Source organism: Leuresthes tenuis, unplaced genomic scaffold (genome assembly GCF_036924035.1).
Source record: "Leuresthes tenuis unplaced genomic scaffold, fLeuTen1.0.hap1 SCAF_5, whole genome shotgun sequence".
Taxonomy (NCBI): Eukaryota; Metazoa; Chordata; class Actinopteri; order Atheriniformes; family Atherinopsidae; genus Leuresthes; species Leuresthes tenuis.
The window spans coordinates 18,326,067-18,348,431 of record NW_027325359.1 but is presented as its reverse complement, the minus strand read 5'-3'; the positions used below and the strand labels follow the sequence as shown (position 1 = coordinate 18,348,431).

Here is a 22,365-nt window from a genome sequence, read left to right as displayed (position 1 = left end):
TCACTGTTCCAAATGGCTTCAGTATGACTCTACACCTTTTTCCTCATTCTGTGAATAGGGATCAATATACATGTAAATCTCGCCTTGTCCACATTTCCATTAGCGGCAGCTCGTGCTTCGTCCCTCGGTGGGCCGCATCCAGACTGCTACAGACCACTTGCAAGGAGAGGGCAGGCGGCTGCTAGCCTTTGGCTAACTTTTCCTCTAGCTTGCACTAGCTTATCTCTTGATAGCACATGCAGTACATGCATTTTAATAGATTATTATTACATAGAGTAGTTATATTATTAATGTACTTCTACTGAAGTACATTTTCTGAATACTTGATACTGAAAAAAATGTCATCTCCTGTTATATACATGGACATATTGCAGAAGGTTTCACTAACATCTAGTTTTACAGTTACGTGGTGCTGTGCAAGTTCGCACCTCAGAAGAACCAGTTCAATGTTCATTTCACATAGATTAAAACTGAACAAGCTCATGTTCATTGTTTACCATTTTATTAGCTCCTCTGTATTATCCTCTTTACATGTTATGTAGTGTTTTGAAGTGCTAAATTACGGGAGGGACTCAAAATCAAATTGTGATTTAAAAAAATTCCTAATATACTTTTTTATTGTTTTTGCACGCTGATAAAAGCATGCTAGTCAGGAGATGTCCAATGTCAACCACTTCAGTCTCACTATTAACATCACACTAATGGTAACTTTGGGAGCAGGGAAAAAAAAAGTAGTTTCAAAAACAAACCAACATACCAACAGATAATATCATATGGCCCGTAAAAGAAACTAAGAAAACAGACCTGCTGTTTTTTGACAAAATCTGGTGTGTTGGAACCACCTCAGTTCGATCATACAGAGTCTGTGCACAGCGCAGCTGTCTGCGCCAAGGCCAAAACAAAAGTTACATATAATACAGATGCTCTCCTCTGGCTTTTTCTTGCTTTACATCCTTCAGATTCAGCTTGATGGCTTCACTCTTTCTTTCACTAATTTATTTACAGCTTTCTTATGAAACCTATTGTTTTAGTACGCCTCTTTTATTATCAGTTTCTGTCAGGCTGCCTGCTGTAAGAATGTTGTTGCATTGCTCTACACATCTCTAACTAAACACGTCTGTAATCGTCCAAATAATAATGTTGCTTGAGTTGTATTTACGGTATATATGCCTGTGACTGGTGCAGAAATCCTCTGTGGCCTCCACCGGCATACGCGCAGGCACAACTGAGTTGACAAGAATGTTGTTTGAAGCTTTCAGAGAGAGCTGCACTCACTTTATCTGTCAATTAAAAACAGCCACGTTCAGTTGAAAATTGTTGGAAAATATCAATTCCACTCATGAACGTGCTGATTTTAAAACATTCATCTACAACACCAGTTAAATTACAGGGACCTGTGGAGATTGTAAAGGTATGCCCCACAGTGTTGCATGCTGGGACAGGAGTACCATCTTCTAAGGACTGCTCTCCAATTACATCTGCCTACTGCTATTGTTGCTTGGTTTTACCAAATTCTGATCCCTCTTTCTTTTGGCCAACTTATCAAACTAATAAATTCAAGTAAACAAATCAGAATTCTTCCAAGCAGTGTTTATCACTATACTTATAACAAAGATGTATTTTTTTCACTGGCAGCGGTGAGCATTTGGTTATGAGGAGTAGATATGGATGGAGATCTATTTTTGAGGCTGATCCTACAGTTTGTGCAAAGAAACACTACCCTGAAGTTAGAATTCAGAGTCTGTGAATACAAAAGACTCAGAGCAAACAATGACAACTTAACTTTACATTCTCTGTTACATGACATCCTATAATACTACCATATTGTCACATGCAAGCAGTAGAACAGATTTTGGGTTAAACTGACTTTAGAGCCTTTATATAGTTTCCATGTCCAGTATTTTTATAATGTTCAAGGCCATCAATAATGACCTACTTTGGGAATTCATCCAAACCATTTCTGTAATAAGCCTATGAACATCCTAAAATATTCCAACGCAAACCTGCAGTAATCTTAGTAGTAATCTCCCATTCTATATATTATTCATCTCATCTTCCAGCAGCCATGGCATATGAGTCTAATGGTTTCATCACCTGTATTGTTATAGCATTTCTATACAGTAAGTAGTAGGAAACCCATAATTACTTTCTGATGCGTGTAAGGCGTTTATTGCGTCCATTATTTCTGTTATACTGTATATTCTTGCCCACAGCTAGTCTCTTATCACATTACTATAAAAATAAGGGATGAACACCTGGCGTACACACGCTCTCGCGCATGTGCACGCAAAGGGCTCTGCATCTGTCGCGCTGAAAAGCCACGGCTTTGACTACAGGGCGCCCTGGAGATAATTGGTGTCCTTGGAGTTGAATAAGCTCATTCTAAAACACCTCAGGCCCGGGCTGTCCCGGTGTGTGACTGTGTATTGAATAATTGATTCCAAGAGGGAGGGGCGGTTCCTATCAGATCTGAGCATAATGACTTTATATAATTAGCACGCAGCGCTGAAAAAAACCATTTGACTGTGGGAGTTTTTCTTTTTTTTTTTTTTTTCATTTTTCATTGGAATAAGTGGGGAGAGAGAGGGAGGGAGTTGTGTGGAGGCTCGGTGTGTGCAGAAGAGCTCATTTGAGGGGAAAAGCCGCAGCCCGTGCAGATAGAGACATACTTATGCACTGACATCAGCCAGGATAGAGCACAGGCACTCCTGATTTGAGGACATCTCCACTACCGGGTAAGGTGAGAGTCGGGGACGCTGTTTTCATCCACCCGCGGGCTGTTTTTCCTCACGAGACACGGAAAGCGGCTGTTTTTCTTGGCTTTCTCGGGGGACAATGAGAAGCCGAGCCGAAGTTTGAGCGACTTCAGATCGCTAACAGTCATTGAGGCTCTGCGTCGAGGCTGTCTGTGTCTGTCATCGCTCTTCTTGGTGTTATCTTGCGCGCAGGAGAAGAAGGAGTGGTGTTTCTCCTGTTTTTGGGTTGTAGTCTTTTTTTTTTTTCCCCCTGAAGGATGGTGCTGGACAAGGAGGAGAGTAAGTGTGGTGCATTTATACCTTTGGACTAATATAGTCTGTACATTTCAGCTTTAGTAAGTACGACAAAATGCTTGATACAGCTGTTCTATACTGCTGAGGTCTATTTTTCCGTCAGTGTTGAGTGAGCCATTTGTTTATACTATCAAAAAGATGCCAAACCATTTTTTAGCACTTCAGCGAGGATGTGCTCGACCGTATTGCATTCATTATTCATTAAGTTTATGTGGTATATAATTGAATTTTTTTTTTATGTCTCATAATATTGGCAAAGAATGAGAACAATGAAACCAGTCAAGTTTGAAAATATTAATTACAAAAGCAAAAGAGTGCCTAATAAAGTGGCCAGAGTGTGTGTGTAGATATTTGATTGCTTTACTATAAAAGAAGGGAGTAGAAAAGACAAGGGACTAAGACTTGTGTGCCACTTTAGCAGCATAAAACACTTTTGGATGTGCTGTACCCGGTAATTGAAAATGAACAGGGGAAAAATCCCTTCCTAAATGTACATCTTTGTCATTCTGTTTACCTGTTGCACTATTTCCTCCCAGGTGTGTCTCTTGTGTCCCTCCAGTCCAGAGAGAAGCCGAGAGGCTGCGCCGGCTGTAATGGAAAAATCAGGGACCGCTTCATGCTGCAGGCATTAGACAGGTTCTGGCATGAGGACTGTCTAAAGTGTGCCTGCTGTGACTGCCGCCTGGGCCGGGTGGGCTCCACCCTCTACACCCGGGCCAACCTCATCCTCTGCCGCAGAGACTACCTGAGGTACAGCTTCAGTGACTGTAGTGGTAAAGCGAGTGTTTATAAAGTACTGACTGCACCATGCAGCTCCAACATAAATAGTTCCAGATATCATCGCCCTTATAGAAATGAAGTGAAGAATTAGCATTGACAATTGGCTGAATAACTCAGACTGCTACTTTAGATAATGAAGGTCCAAACAGGATTTACTCTTGTTTAGATGTGCTTTTTAAGACTGTTGTAATTCATATTGCAGCTTAGCACTGAGGCCCTACCAGCAGTTGTCACATTTCTCCTGTATTTGAAGGGGGGGGGGGCGTTCTGCAGGATCATTTGTTGACTTATTCTTGAGTCAGACAGCAACATTATTATATTCTTCAAAACATTAACTAGCTTGGGGGTTTAAAGGTTTAAGAAAGCTGACAACAAATGCAACAGTCGACAGTGAGCTTACACAGTTTGTAGAATGAATGCAATAAGAGAACTGGCAGGCTGCTGACCTTTTAGTATGTTTTGAGTCATTGTTGAAGAAATATAGAGTGAAGCCAGAACAGTGCCATTTGCGGTTGATGAATTCCAGGCTTCCCCTTGTTTTTGAGCCTTTTATCAACTTTCAAATCAATTTGACTTGTTTTTTTAAACAAAACAGCAGTACGAAATAAATTAAAGATGAAGTTCCCTTAGATTAACGACAGTTACAGCAATGACATCCTCTTAAAGATGCGGAAAAAAATGTCAACATTTCGCAAAATATGCCTCTTAGGGTTTTTGCAGATGGAATACGAAGCAGGAAACAACAGATCGTTAGCATAGCGTGGAATAAAGAAACAGCGACCCTGCGTTTCAGTGGGGAACCAGAAAGTTCCTGGAGCCATTTGCTTAGTGTCTTCTACACGTTAAATGGCAGCTTGTACCTTCTACACTAAGAAGTGTCAGTATTTTTGCCATCTTAGGGGAGCATCTGTCTGTCAGTTTGTCTGTCTGTCTGTCTATGATTTATTTTTCAGATTTACTTAGACTATAAACAGGTTTCCACTGTAACACCTTTAACTGTATGAATCTTGATGACAGCACTTAAAGACTAAAGTAAGCTGGGCACGAACGACTCCTCTGAGAGCTACACCCCAAATTTCCTTGTCTAAAATAACGACGTCTGGTGTCAGGTCAGCAGGAGAACTCCTGATTTCCCAGCCACATCGCTGAACTCATGTGTTAGTCTCATGTACAATCCAGCTGGATTTGGTTGGAGCTAAGTCGCTCATTAGCTGCGCTGCACTTAAGAGACCAAAACCCCTTTTGACAGTTAAATTGGCTAGATTGCCTCCTGTTTTCCTCATCATTGCAAGGGTGCAGACCAAAAGCCTTTGAAGAGCAGGATTAAAACCATGTGATTTCTTTTAATTGGACCATTAGTGGAGAATTAGCATTGAGCTTCGTAGCCTCGTTAAGGAGAAGGAAAAAACCCCACCAGGTGCCTGTGAAGGACTCAGGCTCGTTAGATCAGAACATTCTGTTAATTAGGACTTGCTTTTGTTCCCGCGTTAGTCACTCGTTTGATGACGTTTTTCATTTGTTGTCCAGGGTTGTGAGATACAAATTCTTAGTGCTTTTCTCTCTCAGTCCACGGATGTAGTTTTTTCAGAACATTTCCTCCCAAACCCCCTTTTTCTATTTGGCCTCTAATGGAATATGGAAATCAGCCGTGGCCACTTATCTTCATGTGTGTCAGGCTCTTAGGGAGCTATTTGTTCATTCTGGTGGAGGTGAATGAGAGGTGAGGCCATCTGCAGCTGGCCAGAACAGCGTGTTTCAAACAGCACAGAGTTGGTTCTCAGGTAGTTAAATAGTTGGTTTCACAAAAGTGCAATAAATTCACTCTGAGCCATCTCAAAGCAAATGACATTTACATCCAAAGTGTAACATAATTGTATCACTCCATCAGCAACTGATATAGTGATCCAAGTCACATCTTATTCGTGGAGACGTTTGGATTTGATATTTTGAGCAGTAAAAGTTTTTTTAGCAGAAGTGCCACAGCTTTGATCACAATGGAAACGAGGCTATAACCATGTCTTCACACAGTGTCCAGAATAGGAACAACACTTTTAAAAGATGGGATCAAACTCAATGTACTCAGTAATTCCTAGATAAATGTCAATGAGTTAAACCAGACATAAGTTAAGTGTTAATACTACAATATAGCAAACTATATTTTAAGTGGTTATGTGGTCTAAATACTCAGTAATGAATCATTAATAAGCAGAATTCTGAATTGTTGATTAGTTACTATAGTAGAATATCTTATACAATTTGGCTATCAGCTATGTGGATTTGGGAGTTCATTTGGCCACACTGTATTATAGTACTGAAACAATGAATCATTTCTGGTTCTAGCTTCAGAGCATTTCCAGCTTTTTATTATCGTCTGCAGTTCTACAACTTAGAAAGTGGAAACGAAAGTCAATGGTTATATTGCAGCCATAGTTGAATGTCCTGACTGCAGTCCTTATTATAAGAAACTCATCTCTTCAATTTTGAGTTGATCTTTCCATTTTTACTCTTGGCTACGTGTATAGATGCTTAGAGGTGATCTCTGCTTTAGCAGTCATCAGTAATCTGCAATAAATAAAGTGCAGATCACCACTATAAAAACAGTAAATGATCATTTGGAAAATGGCCACGAGCAACATCTGTGATGCTCGCTGGTGACTTTTCAGGCATAGCCTCCCTTTATTTCAGCGGGTTTTTTTTCTGCAGCTCCTGGCTGAAACGTATCCATGTGTGCATCCAGATCACAGGCCTGTTTTCTACCTCCTCTCCCTCTGCAGGCTTTTTGGGGTGACAGGGAACTGTGCAGCCTGCAGTAAGCTGATCCCTGCCTTTGAGATGGTGATGAGAGCCAGAGACAATGTCTACCATTTAGACTGCTTTGCCTGTCAGCTCTGTCGCCAGAGGTAAGATTAGGGGAGCAATTAGCAAGGGAGATCAAATTCGGTTGACTTATCTGGGAGGTGTACTGAGCTCACTGGTCATTATGAGCATATTAGAAGTGCATTGTAATCAGGACGTGATGAAATCCATACAGTGTGAAAGCTTAAAAAGTTAAACACTTTGTATATCACTCGGATAGTCAATCAGGCCACCGTCATGCAAGATTAATTTTCTGATTGTCATAGCAGTTGATGTATGCTATATGAAAATATGTCTGCAGTGCTCCTTTGGGACCTCATGATTCACTGCAAGTCCATCAAAAACCAAGACCCAGTTTCATGTTTTTATTTCTCTCTGCAGATTTTGCGTGGGAGACAAGTTTTTCCTCAAGAACAACATGATCCTGTGCCAGCTGGACTATGAAGGAGGCCATCTTAATGGCAGCACTGACATGCAGCCCCAGTAAGAGGTAATATTCTGATGACAATGAATTACATTCCCAGACAGCTGCACTGACAGTTTGAACTAAACCATGCACAGAGATATCTGGACGGTACACTTGCAAGCTCATCCCAAATAGGACCATATGTAGACTTCATACCAGAGGCTGCAGACATTACAGTTTGAATTTGATAGCAGCAAACAGGGACATGTTTACTACTGTGTTACATCACCCTTCTCTGTTTGTGAACTCTAGAAACCTACTGTTCTAATTTTGAAAGCAAAATATTCCCATTTCTGCTTTATATAGGATTTAAGCGGCTCAACAATTCAGGGCGTGCTTTGTCATGTTTTTCATTTCATAATGCACCAAATGGGTGGTAAGTCTGCACTTCAGGCAGGGTAGTTTAGCACCAACTCTTCTAACTGCAGAGGTTGGCATAGTTCTGCTGAAATAAGAAAAAGCCCACTGTGAAAAAAATGCTGACTGACTGGTAGCAGGTGGTGCCTTCACGGATGTAAAGTTATCCATGCTTATCCATAGATCCTGGCTTCTGAACCGCTGATAACTGTGTTTGGGTATAAAGGCCCAAATTAAAACTACTGAAAAGCTAATAGAGGCTTAATGCTCGCTGAAGCGAACCTTTGATCTGGCCAATGATAAGCACTGGCAACTATCAGGTAACTATCAGGTTACTGGTGGTAAATGAGAAGGTGACCACTCACCTTTATAAATCAGATCTGTTGAAGAAACCCACTGGATTAGCAACTGCCTTGGCCTTGCATAAGCAAGGCAAAGCTAACAAACGTCTGGTTGGGCCTGAAAAGTTAGCTGATGTTTGAAGCTTTTTAAAAAGCAGCAGCCCTATTATTAAAGAGTGTGCTTGTGTTGTGCCAGCCTTTATGGTTAATGCATTTAAACAGCGTAGAACGAGGAGAAATTAGTGCTAAACGTTGATGTTAGCATGCTCTGTGCTGTTTAAGGCATTTACCACAAATGTCTTAATACAGGCACACGAAATATGGGGGCAGCTGCTTGACCACAGTACATTTTCGTTAGCTAGCTGAAGCGTGCTAGTTGTCGAAGCAGTAGCTTCTCCAGTGTAATGCTAAATTACGCACATCTGTATCTAGCTTGGTGGAATGGGTTATCACTTTCTCATTTCCCACAACAGATTTATAATTCACATAAAGCTTTCAACTCCAGCAACTGGTGCTTTCCCTGCTGTTATGAAAAAAAACACAGCCGGAGTAATGAGGCTACAGAGGGACTCACTTCTTGTGACCGAGAGCGGGACAGAGAGAAAACACTTAACTTTGAAAAAAGAAACTTACTACTTAAAGGACATGCATGCCCGCACTTGATGTCACCGGGATAAATGGCTGACTTTTCAAAATCACTTTAGGGAGGAAAAATGCCCTATTTTGGGTCAGATTTGTCAAGCAACTGCCTGAAAAATGAAGACTGTGAACCCATGCCCTCTGATGTTTTGGATTGGGTGTTTTTAAAACTGATCAGTCAAGAGAAATGCAACATTTTCATGATCCAGTTAAACTAACAATGAAATGAAATGAATATCTTCATCTTCACCATGCATTTTTCTTCTTCCTCTTTAATACTAAGAACAAAGCCATCTGGTTTGCTAAAGTTTTCCTGGAATTGTCACTGGACTTAAGCTTGCAGAATCGTAGAGGGTGCCACAAAAAAAAAGAAGATGCCTATGAAAAAGGAAAATAAATGAGAAAAAGAATGAGGAAATATAAAGATAAATTACAGGGGCTGGTGTTAAAGTTCTGTGTGTGTGTCTTACATGAGAACCAATCGATTGACTGGCAAAGTGTGAACATAGAAGTCACAGAGACTGTCAGATCAAGGTCTTGACTCGATGATGAATAAGAGTTGTTGCTCAACCTAACGTTACAGTTCAAGGCAATGAAGGCCGAAGGTGGATGGGCCTCAGACAAATTGATAAGTAGTATGAGTTAATACATTGTGCAAGTTTAAAAAAACCCAACAGAAACTGAGTGTCTAACTGCTATCTTGCATGCTAAAGCTAATGAACAACAAAACACTGCAAAAGAACTTGTATGTCAACACAAATAAGCCTATGTTTACAGAAATGTTGCTCATGTCAAAGTTTCAGCAGATTTTTCTTTACACTTATTTTGACAATGAATGAGTTTACCATGGGAAATGGATTCTGAAGTGGCAAATACATCACGCTATACATTAGTGTTTTTTTTTTTTTTTAGAAAACGCTCTGATAACCCAGATGGTACATAAAGCACATGGTATCTTACACTGAATTCCAGCAGACACAAGTTTGCATAACTTTTGAAACGTGACACCGGATGCCCCATCACTGCTGCTGCCGTTCAGACAATAGCCTGCAGGTTTCTAACAAACCAAAAGATGTTTACATTTCTAAATGTCATCCCATAAGAGCAGAGTAAAAAGCTTTACTCTTGATGGGCGTTTACAGTGGTCATTTGTGCAAAGACCGCAGAATCCACAAATATGAAGGTTTCAGGGTCTTCCACGGTTCAGAGACATTCCTGAAAGCCAACAGCAGACCAACGTGTCATTTTAAACCTAAATAAAGAACTCCAATTCATAAAAAGTACTGAACTTAGCCCTTCATAAATGATAGTTTTAAGATTTCTTCTATTTTTTTATGTAAGGGCTTCCAGAGTTCATTGCAAAATGACATCAGTATCTAAGGATCATGTTCCTTTTTAAGAAAAACAAAACAAACAAACCTTGATGTATTTAAGAGCTCTGGAGGATTTAGTCAGCTCTTATGTTAAATGGTGTGGAAATCTTGGTATCTTGAATAATGAGAAGACAAATGTTTGGTTTGGAGTGCTTGAAAATAGGAGTCTGCTTTAGATTCCAACAGCAGAGTTTGTTGGAATGACTACAGTTATGGATTTTTTTTGCCTCCAAAAGTTGTAACTCTTTATTCTCTCAGGAGCCAAATAGCTTTGTCAATGTTGTCAATTTTTGCACAGATTTATTTAAACTTTTGGTGGAGACTTTTCATAAATATCAGCATCAGGCAGCTGCATATTTTTGTGTGTTTTTCTGGTGTTCTTACAAATCGGGAATTGGTTAGAATTCAATCGTTACGAACTGATTACTATCATTAGCAGTGGTTGTTAATGAATTCCTGAAGTCAGGTCAGTTGAATAACGATAGTTTTTTAGCTTCAGACAAAGACTTTGAGTTAAATTGTTTTGCTGTTAACTTGCAAAAATTCATTCGTGGCTTAAGGCCTGAATTCAGTGGCAGAGCCATGTGCCAGGTGTCCAGATGACAGGTACACTATACAGTTTAGTCCATTGTAACAGACCGAAACAGCGAGTTAGTGAGCTGCTCAACTTCCTTGGTCTTAAGCATCTAGTCTCTCCGTCTCAAACCCACTGTTAAAACTCGCCACAGTAGCCCTGTTTATACTAAGGGTAAACGCCATGGGCCCAAGCCCACATGGAGCCCCAATCAAGCCCCACTTAAACCTTTGAAGTGAGAGTAAAAACATTGTTGGCTCTGGCACACACTTGTTTGCCTGCTTTTAGTATAAACATGGCTAATGTGTACAGTATATTCCATCCATTTTCTATACCCGCTTAATCTGTCGGTCCACAGGGGGATGGAGCCTATCCCAGTGGTCATTGGGCGAGAGGCTGGGTACACCCTGGACAGGTCACCAGTCCATCATAGGGCCACATGTAGACAAACAACCAACCCAAGGACAATTTTAGAGACACCAATTAACCTAACATACATGTTTTTGGACATGGGAGGAAGCCAGAGGACCCACGCATACACAGGGAAAACAAACTCCACACAGAAAGGCCCCAGCTGGGAGTTGAACCAGCTGTGCGAACCACCACACCACCGTGCAGCCCGTACAGCATATTATCTTACAGCATATTAATATTATCATATTATCTAAAATTGTACAATTGTACAACAATGCACACAGTGTGGAAAAACAAAGGGATGTAAGAGGTCTTTGAAAATAAAGACTTCATTCATCTAAGACATTATAACAGCTTGTAAATGCAGTTTTCTTTCATATAAACATCTGTTCTTCTGTGGAAACAATGGCGCTTTAATGTCTGGCTTTCAGACCCGAACCCATTATTTCAGAGAGACGTGAGCTAATGGATGTAAAGGACAGACCTGGACCCAACATTCCAATTGTGGAAGGACTATTTTTAGTGTGGATTAATACACATTTGTTGCTCTTGTGATTTCTATCTTATTCTGTGTCACATATCCACTTAGAGATGTTTTATATTTCTTCTCTCTCCCTGCAGATCAGAAGATGAACTACTGTGAGCCAGCTGGACCATGAAACTCACAGCTCAGTCCTCATCAGCTTCTTGCTTCAGACTTAACTCTGTAGGGTGGGAAAAAAATACTGTTTGGACACCTTTGCTGCAGCCCATGTTTGAACTCTTTGCTACAGAGCTGCGTGGCTACACGGACTCGATATCAACCAGGAAGAGAAAATAGAGAAATGCCTGAAGAAACTATGAGGAGAATGTGTTCCTCAGCACTTAATGTGGACTGTGAAGAGAAACAGAGCAAGCTAGCGCTGTTTGCAAATAATTAAATGTCAAATCTGACCAAATGAGAAACACTCGATGGATGGAGTGAAGCCAATATGTCCACACATAGAATCAACCAGTTTTGTCCATTGAAGAAGAGCTCAAAGTTCCCTGTGACTGTCAGTGTTCTGGTAGTCACTCAAGTGTTTTTTGAACTTCATCCCCATCCAGCTGTCTTTCAGAAAGCCCCGAAACAAACAAACATATTTGCAAATGTTGCTTGGCTCAGTTGAGCAAATCAGGAGGAGGAAACGTTTGACACACTTTCAGCCTCTTGACCCAGAAGACTTCGAGCCCTCATGTCATCATATTCCTACTTTACTGTTTTTCTTCACTAATTAAACTGAATTTTAATTACACTTTGTGTGTCTGTTATTTATATACTGAGCCATGACTACACATGACTGACAAGTTATTTAACCCTAGCTGAAGCATTGAGGAGCATCTGGTTTCTGAAACAACGATGTGCAAAGACACGTCTCGCATACATGGAGAACATGTTTCTCTGTTCCAGAAGGTTCAGATTACTGAGATTGCTGAAACTACTAGTATTGGGTTTAGAACTGTTCAACACATTATTATGATCTGGAAGGATTGTGGTGAACCATCACCCTAAAGGAAGAGGAAATATGGTTGGAAGAATGTTTGTGATCTCACTGAATTACAGAATAGAGATTTTCCTCCTTGATGGTGTGGTCATAGTCCAAGATGACAATGTCGGGATAAATCAGGCTCAAACTGGGAAAAAGTGGTTGAGGGAGAATGAGATATAATTTCCCACACATGGATTGGCACCATAGAGACCAGACTCCAATGGAGAATGCTTTGGATGTTTCGGGATGTGACGGAGTTCATGCGGTTGTCTGACCTTCCCATCACCAATAAAAATGATAGAAATGAATGTTATGACACTGCAAAACCTTATTGACGGTGAAAGCAGCTGTCGGAGGAGGTCCATTAAAATATCACTGTGTCACTTTCTTTGGTTTGTTTTTTGGCCTGGCCATGTGTGAAATATGAAAGAAACCAGCTGTCAACACCTTGTCAGGCATTTCTGCCTTGCAACTGGAGTGCACCAATAACAAGCTCCAAATCAAAGATTCAAACTGCCAGGGTTCCATACTGAAACCCCAGAAATCAGCACCATCGGCTTGTAAAGTTTAATCTAATGTTAGGGGTAGCTAACAGTAGAAGCAATACTAAAATACACAAAAGAGAGAAGTTAGATACAATCTATAAAGAAAAGAATAATAAAAAAATTTAAAAAAATCATTTAAAGAGGCAATCAATGAACAGATTAGCTTCTAGGAGCTTAATAAATACAGGTGTGTGTTAAGGGTTTAAATGTATCAATGCTGTCCTCACCCCTACTGCTGCCCCCACGTGGCCAAATAAATTAAGGTAATCAGAAAAAAACTTAGGTTGCAGAGAATGATCGACAACCAAGTGAATTGTTATTTGTTAAAAAAATTCAAACCACAAAGTTGGGTCACAGGTGCATTTTGAGGAAGAGTGCATTTGATACAATAAGCAGGGAACTGTGCTATTCCTGCATGTGAAACAGAAAGCACTAATTCTGCATTCTCATTTTGGTTCAACTCAGAAATGAAACTGCTGCTCCTTCTCGGAGAACACGCTGCTGTTCCAGAGGTCACAATCTGGGCTTGATTAGACTTCATAAAACTTTGCTACAAATGGCAGATGGTGGGCGACGTGTGAGCTGAAGACTGTCTTCAGAAAAGTTGACATAAGATTTTTAGGATTCAAAAAAATCTAATTAGGGAAATCTATTTACCCTTTAAACTTCCGACCTGTTCAAAGACGGATCTTTGGCGTCACCCAGCGGTGAAACATTGTAATTACCGCTCTTGTGCACTTCCGCTTCTCCAGTCAACAAGGAGGTACAACCAAAACCCGTCTCTTCTATTTTCCTCATAGTTAATTGCATCGTAGTTTCCTGGCAGGAGGATAACGGCTCACTTTTCGGTATGGCGATGTCAACGTTTCAAACGATTACTCTCGCGACGTGTCTCGTGCTGTGCGTCGCGCTGCTGCTCCCCAAGATGCTGTTATCCAGAGGGAGGAAGGATGCTGCCGAGCGGCCGGAGGGTGCGTCGCCATTCACGGTTATTCTTTAACATTCATTTTCAGCTCATTGGATAGCTTTTTACTCTTCAAATGGTAGCCCTATATAAACTTATTTTAAGAGTTTCACATGGTGTTTATTTGTGATCATCTTAAACCACAGTACGTATTGGACATCATTGATTTGTCCTTGTTGTTATACTTTCCTCCCTGACGAGGGCGCTAAAAACACATTTTTACAACAAAATAGTGTATATTTTTCATTGCGCTTTTTAAACATCCATTTATGGAGAGCAGATGAAAAACTCGCACTGCCTGAATCAAACAACCTGATAAACAGAACAATTAGAAACAAATGTAACATAAATCAACTGCTCCACCAACTGCAATAAACTGTAGCCTCCAAAGTTGAAATTTGAATGACAAAAACAGTTTAATGGTCCGACGATTGCTTTGTTAGTCCAAAAAACTCATTTTATTACATTTTTAATGATAGAACAGTAAAAAGCATATGGGATATTGTTTCACATATTTATGTTTTCATCGGTGCATCCTCTTCAGCCATTTTCACCCTCCCTTGCAGGTTCAGGTAATTTCCCACCAATGATGCACCGTCACGCGGCCCCAGAGGGCCGAGGCCAGAGGTCAGCCGGGTCTGGCTTCTCCAGGGCCCATAACCCTGAGACCGTAAGCAGAGGCAAAGGAGCGGGAACAGGGGCCGGAACCGGAGGCAAATCCAACCTGGCAGGGCATATCATTCCGGTGTACGGCTTCGGGATCTTACTCTACATCCTCTACATACTGTTTAAGGTACAATGCTGCCCGCTTCACGCACATCTGCAGTGAATGTAGTGCAGAAGTTCTTCCATTTAGATGAAAATTTGAGCCAAGCAAATGATTTTGGCTAAAAATGATGACGGTCCATAAAAGCACTTTGTCAAAGTAGCACATTGTGTCTCGTGGACACTTTGCTGTGGGACTGTGGAATTTCCTGTTTAGTCCTGTTGTTTTCCCCCTGTTAGATCACATCTAAGGGGAGCAGCAAGCCAGCAGATGGCAGGTTTCCCCCAGTTCGGTCAGAGAACACGAAGAGAAAGATCAGTAAGTTTCAACAATTAACAGTTAGCTAGCTTTTGGAAATGTATGCATGGATGCAGTAATTCTACGAAGACACATTTCAATATCAAATGATAAGTGCTGTATTATCATCATCATAATGTGTGCAAATATTAGGTGTAGAATGCAGATCAAATCCACTTTTTCTAAGGTTCATTTTTGACTTTGCTGGGCTCAGAAGGAAGTTCTGCTGCCCAGAACATCCGCACCAAGGGAGCATTTCCCATCGATAAATAAGCGCTCATTTCTGCATTAATGAGTCACATCCCATCTCTCCACATCTGACATGCACGTTCATCTTATGGTGCATTAACGTAATGAGAAGAAAACGAGTGTTGGTCATTTTGCTGCATATCGATTCCAATAAGGTATCATTTCGTGTGATGTATGGCAGGCAGTGGGGGAAAGAAACAAAACAACTGCTCTTTTTCCAAATGATCAGAATGCCTACGTGGTTTTCCCAATATTGTCTGCTTTGTTTAAACTTGTGGCTCTTTCGTGCCCCCCCCCCCTCCAGCTGACTTTGAGCTGGCCCAGCTGCAGGAGAAGCTGAGGGAGACGGAGCTGGTGATGGAGAATATCGTTTCCAATGCCCACCACAGTCCTGACAGGTGCGTCTTTAACTAAGAAGGTTTGATGGTCCGTCTCCTCTTTATCGCTTTAAATACACTTACATGTGCTAGCTTTGTTGAGATAAAGAAAGGAAGGCTTAAAATCACAAACTTCTGGTATGAAAGATGTAAAAGAGGAGTGCTCAGTTGTCTGCGTGCTCTGCAGGGCGAAGGGGGTGACGGCAGACCAGGAGGAGAGTCTCCTGCAGCAGCTGACAGAGATAACTCGGGTGATGCAGGAGGGCCAGCTGGTCGAGGGGATCACTGCAGAGAAGAGGACACAGGAAGACTGGGATGGTATGGGAAAACTGAGACCGTGCCATGGATAGATAAATGATTTCTGATGCACTCTTTCAGCAAAGTTTGGTCAGAGAACATCTGTGAATCAATGGCTCGCTCCATTTCTCTAAACTCGCTGCAGATTATCCTGAAGAACCTCAACCGCACTGGGAACATTCCCACTGCTGCTGTCAGCACAGTCCGAAGGAAGGGGCTGACGCAGAGAGGACGGAAGGAGACAAGGACTGCCAGGTAGGAAACCTCCCCGAGGACACGAGAGGTGGAGGAGAGGCAGAGGGAGCAGGGGATCGGAGCACGGACGCTGTGAGAGAACCCGTTTTTACCGCAGCGAGTGACGAGGACGTGACGCCGCAGAGCGATGTGGGAGGAAGAGAGAGGGAACACGAGGAGGGAGGGAGTCACGCTGACTTGGGGGTTCCGGAGGAGGACCTGGCCGGAGTCCTGAAGGAGCTGGAGCTCACGCTGAAAGTGACGTCCATGCTGGAGCACGAGAAGATCGAAGACCTCACCCAGGCGGCCGAGACGGAAAGGTCCTGCGGCTCAGTCAGACGGAGGAGCAGGAGGAGGAAGGCGAAGAAAGCCACGCACTGACTCCAAAACCAAACTGATACTCGCCCCTGGGCCTGCTGTGAGGGCGGAGATTCTGTTTTTAGGTCCGCTCTCATTAGTCGGGCAGTAGCATGACAGCATGAAAATTCATTTCTAGGCTTGTTTCTTTATTTGAAGCGAACAAGAGAGGAAAAGTGTGTTCAGGAACAGCTTTTAGACCACTTATATCAGCTGTGTTAATCAGCTTAAAAGCATTAAGTCTTAAAGTAGCATTTAATAAACAATAAAAGCGCTCTACTGAAGAACATCATCCCATAATGTTGAAATTTCAAGGTTTTTGATGTAGTTTACCACCTGAAATGCTTCCAGATGTAGAAATATTCTCTAAAGGTGAACAGCCCTGCACTCAAGCCCGTTGATCTGCCACGTTTGCAATGACACCGTGAGAGACGAGAGAGAACATCTCGAACTTAAATCACAACAAATGCTTAAGCTTGTTTTCAAATGCACGAACACAGAGGCCTGAATAGGACCAAAACTGTGCCGGAACCGTGCAGTTTGAAGCCGGGACTGCAGATAATATTGTTATTTTGCTGGGTTGGTTCGTCCTTTCTCGTCTTTGTCGGTTGTAAGAAATCTCTTGAAGATGCAAAGCAATGATTGAAATACTGTGAATAAATTCAATAAATTCATCTGGGTCCTCTGGGTACATTACATGCGGCTTAAAGTGGGGAGTTTTATTTCATCTTTTTAACACCTGCAGTGTTTCCCTTCTAAATACCCACGCTAAAATTAAAGATGAGAAGAGGAACAATTCAAAAAACGATGGTTTATTACTCGTATAATGGTTTACTTCACCCATACAAAAGCAACATCAAATGGGCCGGTGTTAGCAGAGACTATTTTAGATTAACAGTTTAGCGAGTGGCACGTCATAACAACCCTCCTCTGTGGGAATTCCTCTGCTGATTTGCACTAAGTGTCAGGTTGGTCTGGGCTCGACAGGAAACGGATCTCCGGTCAGCTTCCTCAATGCTCCATTGGCTCAACAGGTGCGTCTGCAGCAGCAGGTGCAGCAGCAGGTTCATCTGCAGGCTGGGCCACCTGAGGCACAAGAAAAAAAAGACGCTTTTCAATCTCACACTCAAACCTGTGTAGCAGAAGATTTGTTTTCTGTCCTTAAACAGCCTAAACTGGCTGGTTTTAAGTCGTTGCTGCACCTTTCTCTGCGGCCTCTCCTCCAGACCCTCCAGGAACGAAGCAACGTCGTCGTCATCATAAATGGTGAACTCCATTTCCTTTCCCACAATGCCGATGGAAACATTCTGAAAGAATGAGACACGTTAAGAGACGACCAGTACACAGCCACACAGATTACTCATGTAACCCATAGCGACCCGTTTGATTTAATTGAATGTCTTGTGAAGGTTTGGTTGCAGTTTAGAGAATAATGAAGACAAAGACATCTGATCTGTCGTGCAGAAGGGTGCCACATGAGGTCAGACAGCAGGGAGCTGGGGTACCTTGGTGGTGAGGTCCTGCTCAGAGGGGAGGGTTTCTCTGAGAGCACGGAGGCCATGCTGGACCAGATCATTCAGGTTACCTGACAACAAAACACACTTCTGTAGGTGAATCTAGAACAGATTTGCTAAATGAGGACAAAAAAAAAAACACGGCAACCTTAAACCTAATTTAGCCAACAACAGAAGTGTAAAGACTGGAGTAACGCTGATGTTCGTTCTCTGTATTTGGCAGGAAGTGGGAGAGTGTGTTTGAGTGAAGCCAAGAAATAAAAAAGGGAATCTTACAGTCGAGGAACTTTTCCATGCACCTCTCCAGGTAGGTGCGTGCAGACTGGGAGCGTGCTCCGATGGACATGGCTTTGCAGTCAAAGTAGTTCGCTGATGGGCAGGTCTGGAAGATGTGAGGTCCCATATCCTGTGTGCCGCACAACAGATATACATCAACAATGGGGACGTTCTTTAACTCCTTTTCTAAAGTTAAAACCATAAGTGTACAAACCAAGTGGAATATTAAACACACTGCAAACTTACATCATAGCCAGCAATGAGGAGTCCAACACCATAAGGCCTCCGTCCATACCTCTGCGTTGGGATTTGGGTTTCTGCAGTTTCAGTCAAGGATCACTATTCACAGCCATTGTTCGAATTTTTAAAAGCACCTTGTGAGAATACCGTTTGTTCCGTTTGCTTCTTTCCCAGAGGAAAGCAGGAAATACTTCATGCATCTATGGCAAGGCACAAATTTCAGTGAATTTAAACCCAGCTGCTGTCAATTTCTCACATTTCTTAACTAAGAAATTTGATTTTTTTTTTAAGTAAGAACCGAGAAAGTAAAGAGGATACTGCTGCCAACAAGAGAGACGAGACGTGATGTGGGAAGAGGCCTGTCGAAGACAAATCTCGAGTCCAAGCACTCCTGACGCATGAAGTTACTGCAGGAGAGAAGGCACAAGCGTTAAGGCATTTTCAGGCACAGAGGCCTGAACACTGCGGCATCCTGTCATCCAATCATAGGTCACTTTTATGTTGTTTATCCTCGTGGCTTCATTCAGAAACACAGTAACCGCAAGACTGGACAGTACTTCACTTTACTGCCAGGTTTTTACAGTCTGCTGTGTGACAGAAGCCGAGTACCAACCATGGAAGATGAAAGTTTAGACACTTCCTCTTACAAGAAGATCAAATACCAAACTAACCTTCAACTAGCTGTGTGTGTGTGTTAATAGGTTGATGTAACTATATACAGTTCAGACTTGTCCTGTGTTCCAAGTGCTAATGTTACAACAAAGCGAGATAGTGCTCAAGACTTTTAAGCGAAAGTGGACAGAACACCCGTTCAGACACGAAACCGACGTGTGAAATGGGAGATTTTTTTTTAAGAAAACTAAATGCACATTTTCTAGTAGCTTTACAGCTTTACTGAACATCTAGATGACCAAAAGAAGCTGTAACCTACCAGAGCAGCCTTGCATCAGCAGTTAGTCCAGCGATGGAGATGCCAACGTGGTTGTCGACATGAAGGATCTTCTTTTGGTGAGCAGCCAGCTCAGACTGGGCTCTCTGAAGAGTAACAAAACCCGATGCATTAGTTGTGAGCTCATATCAACACTTTGTCACACGCTTGCTTGGCTGTGCTAATAGTTGTAAAGTCACATTCAAGGACACCGAGAGACAGTTTTCTCCAGAGGTCTACCGGGAGAACACTTGATGTCAGGAGGGACTGTTGCTTTAATATTAATGAGAATTTAGAGTAATCTGACACTCACGGGCACACTACTCGTCCTGGAGAGTTTTAGACAAAGTTGAAGTATCATACAATAAATGGACAACGGGTCACATTGCTAAACTGGGAGTGAATGTGCTCTAAACAAGCCACAACTATCACCTTTATGTCAACGCCCCAACGTAGAAATAAAAAGCAACGAGACTTAATGCAGCACGACGGTACCTTTAGTGCAACCAGGACTGCATGGGTTCTGGATTTCAGTCCGACCGTAGCAGAGCCTTGTTTCACCGCCTCCATCGCATATTCGATCTGATGAATACGGCCCTGTGCGTGCATCAAAACAAAATACAATCAAACACATTGTGTGATGGCAGTGTTAAGTGAAAACACGAGCCGAGGCAAACAGCAGCTTACCTGTGGGCTCCACACGGTCACATCGTTGTCATACTGATTGCGAAACTAGGGATAAAAACAACACATCATTGGAAACTCGTATCAGAAGAAATATTAGAATTATCCCGCAATGAACTAAAGCCAAACTTACATAATTGTCTTGCATTGTTAGCCGTTTCCTCACTACATTTTTCTTAAGCACTTCTGACTAAAGAGCCCTGTGTGCAGCAGGGACTTTTACAAACAAGGGTTTTAAATTACATTTGAATAATTGATCAAACCTACATTTGTGTTCTGCCTTCTACGAACGACAATCCAACAGACGATGAAAACATCACACGAGCTAAAGTCGCCGTACTAAATTGCTAACTAATTAAGTCTTACAACTGCCCCAGTAAAATACTAACAGTACGAATATTCCTGGACTCACCATAGACTGTAATTATATTTGTTGCCCAGGACAGTAAGTCTATCGCAAAAAGCCGGAGAACTTTACGAAAACGAAAGTAAAGGCATGACACTTCCAATGCTGGTTTCAGCGATGCTAACTCAGCCTAGTGTGGCTAACTTTAGCAAGATAATTAGCATTAGCCATTTACCTAACCATTTACCCTGCTTAATAATAAAAGCAAATCCCTAAATCATTATTACATTACAGGGAGATAACTAATTTTTCAATGCGACATAGATAGATAAAGACATGCAATGTACAGCGTTTTATGTGAGTTTGGTACCATACTGAAGCTAATACTAGCGGTTAAAGCTGTTTTGCTTACTCACAGTGCAGACTAAACTGAGCTAGCTAACATTAGCTTAGTGTGACTAAATTGACTCTGTACTCTGGTTTTCCTAATAAATCCTTTAAAAAAAATCTGGAAATGATACTTTCCTGATTTCAGGACATAATTTATAGCGTTAAACCGACCAATACACAATAAATATCATTCAAACTTACCATCCCTGCTTTAAAAAGTATCTCGTCTTCGCCTGCGCTGTGATACTCGATTTAATTTCCTGGACGTGACGTAAGGGGAGAGCAGCAGAGCCCCGATTACACCGAGTAAACATTTTTATTCCTTTTTTTCAGTCTATGAGTTTAAACAAATGATAACTATCAAAGCTATTGTCAAAAGGAAAAATCGACACTAACTCAACTTCTTAACTAAATCTAACTAATCGACTTTTACCCAAATTAAATTAAACCGAAATCAGTTTTAGATAATTTTAGTGATTGTATAGTTGAACATCTGATTAAATTCAAATATTATCTAACAACACAGGCATTTTAAAGCAAATATCCTCAGTAGAGATTACTTGCAGGAAAATTTGTTTTTATTTCTTCAATTCTTCATTTGCATGAAAAATGCCAAAGATAACACAGTTTGACAGAAATCAAATACTATTTGTTGCACCAAAAAAGTGGTTCCCAAAGAGCTATTAACTGAAAACTTGGCATATCTCAGCCTGATCCATTGTGTGTCCTTAAGAAAATTATGAAATTGAACAAGTGGAGGACAGAAGTAGAAGTGTCAGACCTAGAAACCTATCTACAGCAGATGAATAGTATTTGAAAGTGATGTCCAACAAAGGCCTGACACAGGACCTGAGAAATGCTTCTGGACCTTCAGTTGAACCATCTACTGTTCACTGAAGCCTCATCAGAAATGGTATCTATGGAAAGGTGGGTGTCAACAAGCCATTCTTAAGGAAAGGAAACGTGTAGAAAAGGCCAAAGAACTGGCCTGAAAATCAGTGGCAACAGGTCTGAATCCTCCCGAGATCCCGGACCTCGACATTATCGAAGAAGGGTGGGATCATCTTGACAAAGAGCAGAACAAAGGGCAGCCAACAACCACAGACGAGCTTTGGAACGTCTTCAAAGAAGCCTGGAGAACTATTCCTGACGACTACTTAAAGAGATGACAAGAAAGCTTGACCAAGAGTGTTCAAACTGTACTGAAGAATAAAGGTGCTCATACAAGAATTACACAAACAAAATTTTTGCTGTATACACTGTATGTACATTTGTTTAATTTCATTCGCATTCTTTAGGATGAATAAAGTATGTTATCATTTACTTTAACTGAATTTCATTTCAATAAATTGCTGCACCTGCATCAGTTCTTTCTCTCAACTGCCACGTGCACAAAAATGCCTGCGACAACTGAAATGATTGGAGTGCGCCTCTGGCACTCAGAAAACAATCAAAATGAAAACACAATATACAGATTAAAGATAAACGGTAATAAATGCGGTAGAAATAAGAGAGAGAGAGAGACAGAGAGAGAGAGTGGAGG

General features: G+C 41.5%; 3 protein-coding genes across 3 annotated transcripts; 2 read left to right on the top strand and 1 right to left on the bottom strand.

The window, feature by feature from the left end:
• Positions 1 to 2,580: 2,580 nt before the first annotated feature.
• LOC140307488 (rhombotin-1-like) lies at positions 2,581 to 12,124 on the top strand. Its single transcript, XM_072386404.1, has 5 exons — positions 2,581 to 3,035; positions 3,587 to 3,800; positions 6,605 to 6,730; positions 7,068 to 7,176; positions 11,472 to 12,124. The coding sequence occupies exons 1-4, from the start codon at positions 3,014 to 3,016 to the stop codon at positions 7,171 to 7,173; spliced, it is 468 nt and encodes a 155-aa protein (XP_072242505.1). The 5' UTR covers positions 2,581 to 3,013; the 3' UTR covers positions 7,174 to 7,176; positions 11,472 to 12,124.
• A 1,525-nt stretch (positions 12,125 to 13,649) lies between these two features.
• On the top strand, positions 13,650 to 17,142 carry ric3b (RIC3 acetylcholine receptor chaperone b). Its single transcript, XM_072386382.1, has 6 exons — positions 13,650 to 13,874; positions 14,434 to 14,660; positions 14,873 to 14,951; positions 15,484 to 15,577; positions 15,744 to 15,874; positions 15,999 to 17,142. Exons 1-6 carry the CDS (start codon positions 13,754 to 13,756, stop codon positions 16,466 to 16,468), a joined length of 1,122 nt encoding a protein of 373 aa, XP_072242483.1. The 5' UTR covers positions 13,650 to 13,753; the 3' UTR covers positions 16,469 to 17,142.
• Positions 17,143 to 17,240: 98 nt separating this feature from the next.
• Positions 17,241 to 21,108, bottom strand: psma1 (proteasome 20S subunit alpha 1). Its single transcript, XM_072386383.1, has 10 exons — positions 21,024 to 21,108; positions 20,090 to 20,134; positions 19,898 to 19,999; positions 19,406 to 19,509; positions 18,793 to 18,881; positions 18,481 to 18,551; positions 18,235 to 18,364; positions 17,950 to 18,029; positions 17,647 to 17,751; positions 17,241 to 17,530 (listed from the first exon to the last, which is right to left on the bottom strand). Exons 1-10 carry the CDS (start codon positions 21,024 to 21,026, stop codon positions 17,456 to 17,458), a joined length of 804 nt encoding a protein of 267 aa, XP_072242484.1. The 5' UTR covers positions 21,027 to 21,108; the 3' UTR covers positions 17,241 to 17,455.
• Between the last annotated feature and the right edge of the window lie 1,257 nt (positions 21,109 to 22,365).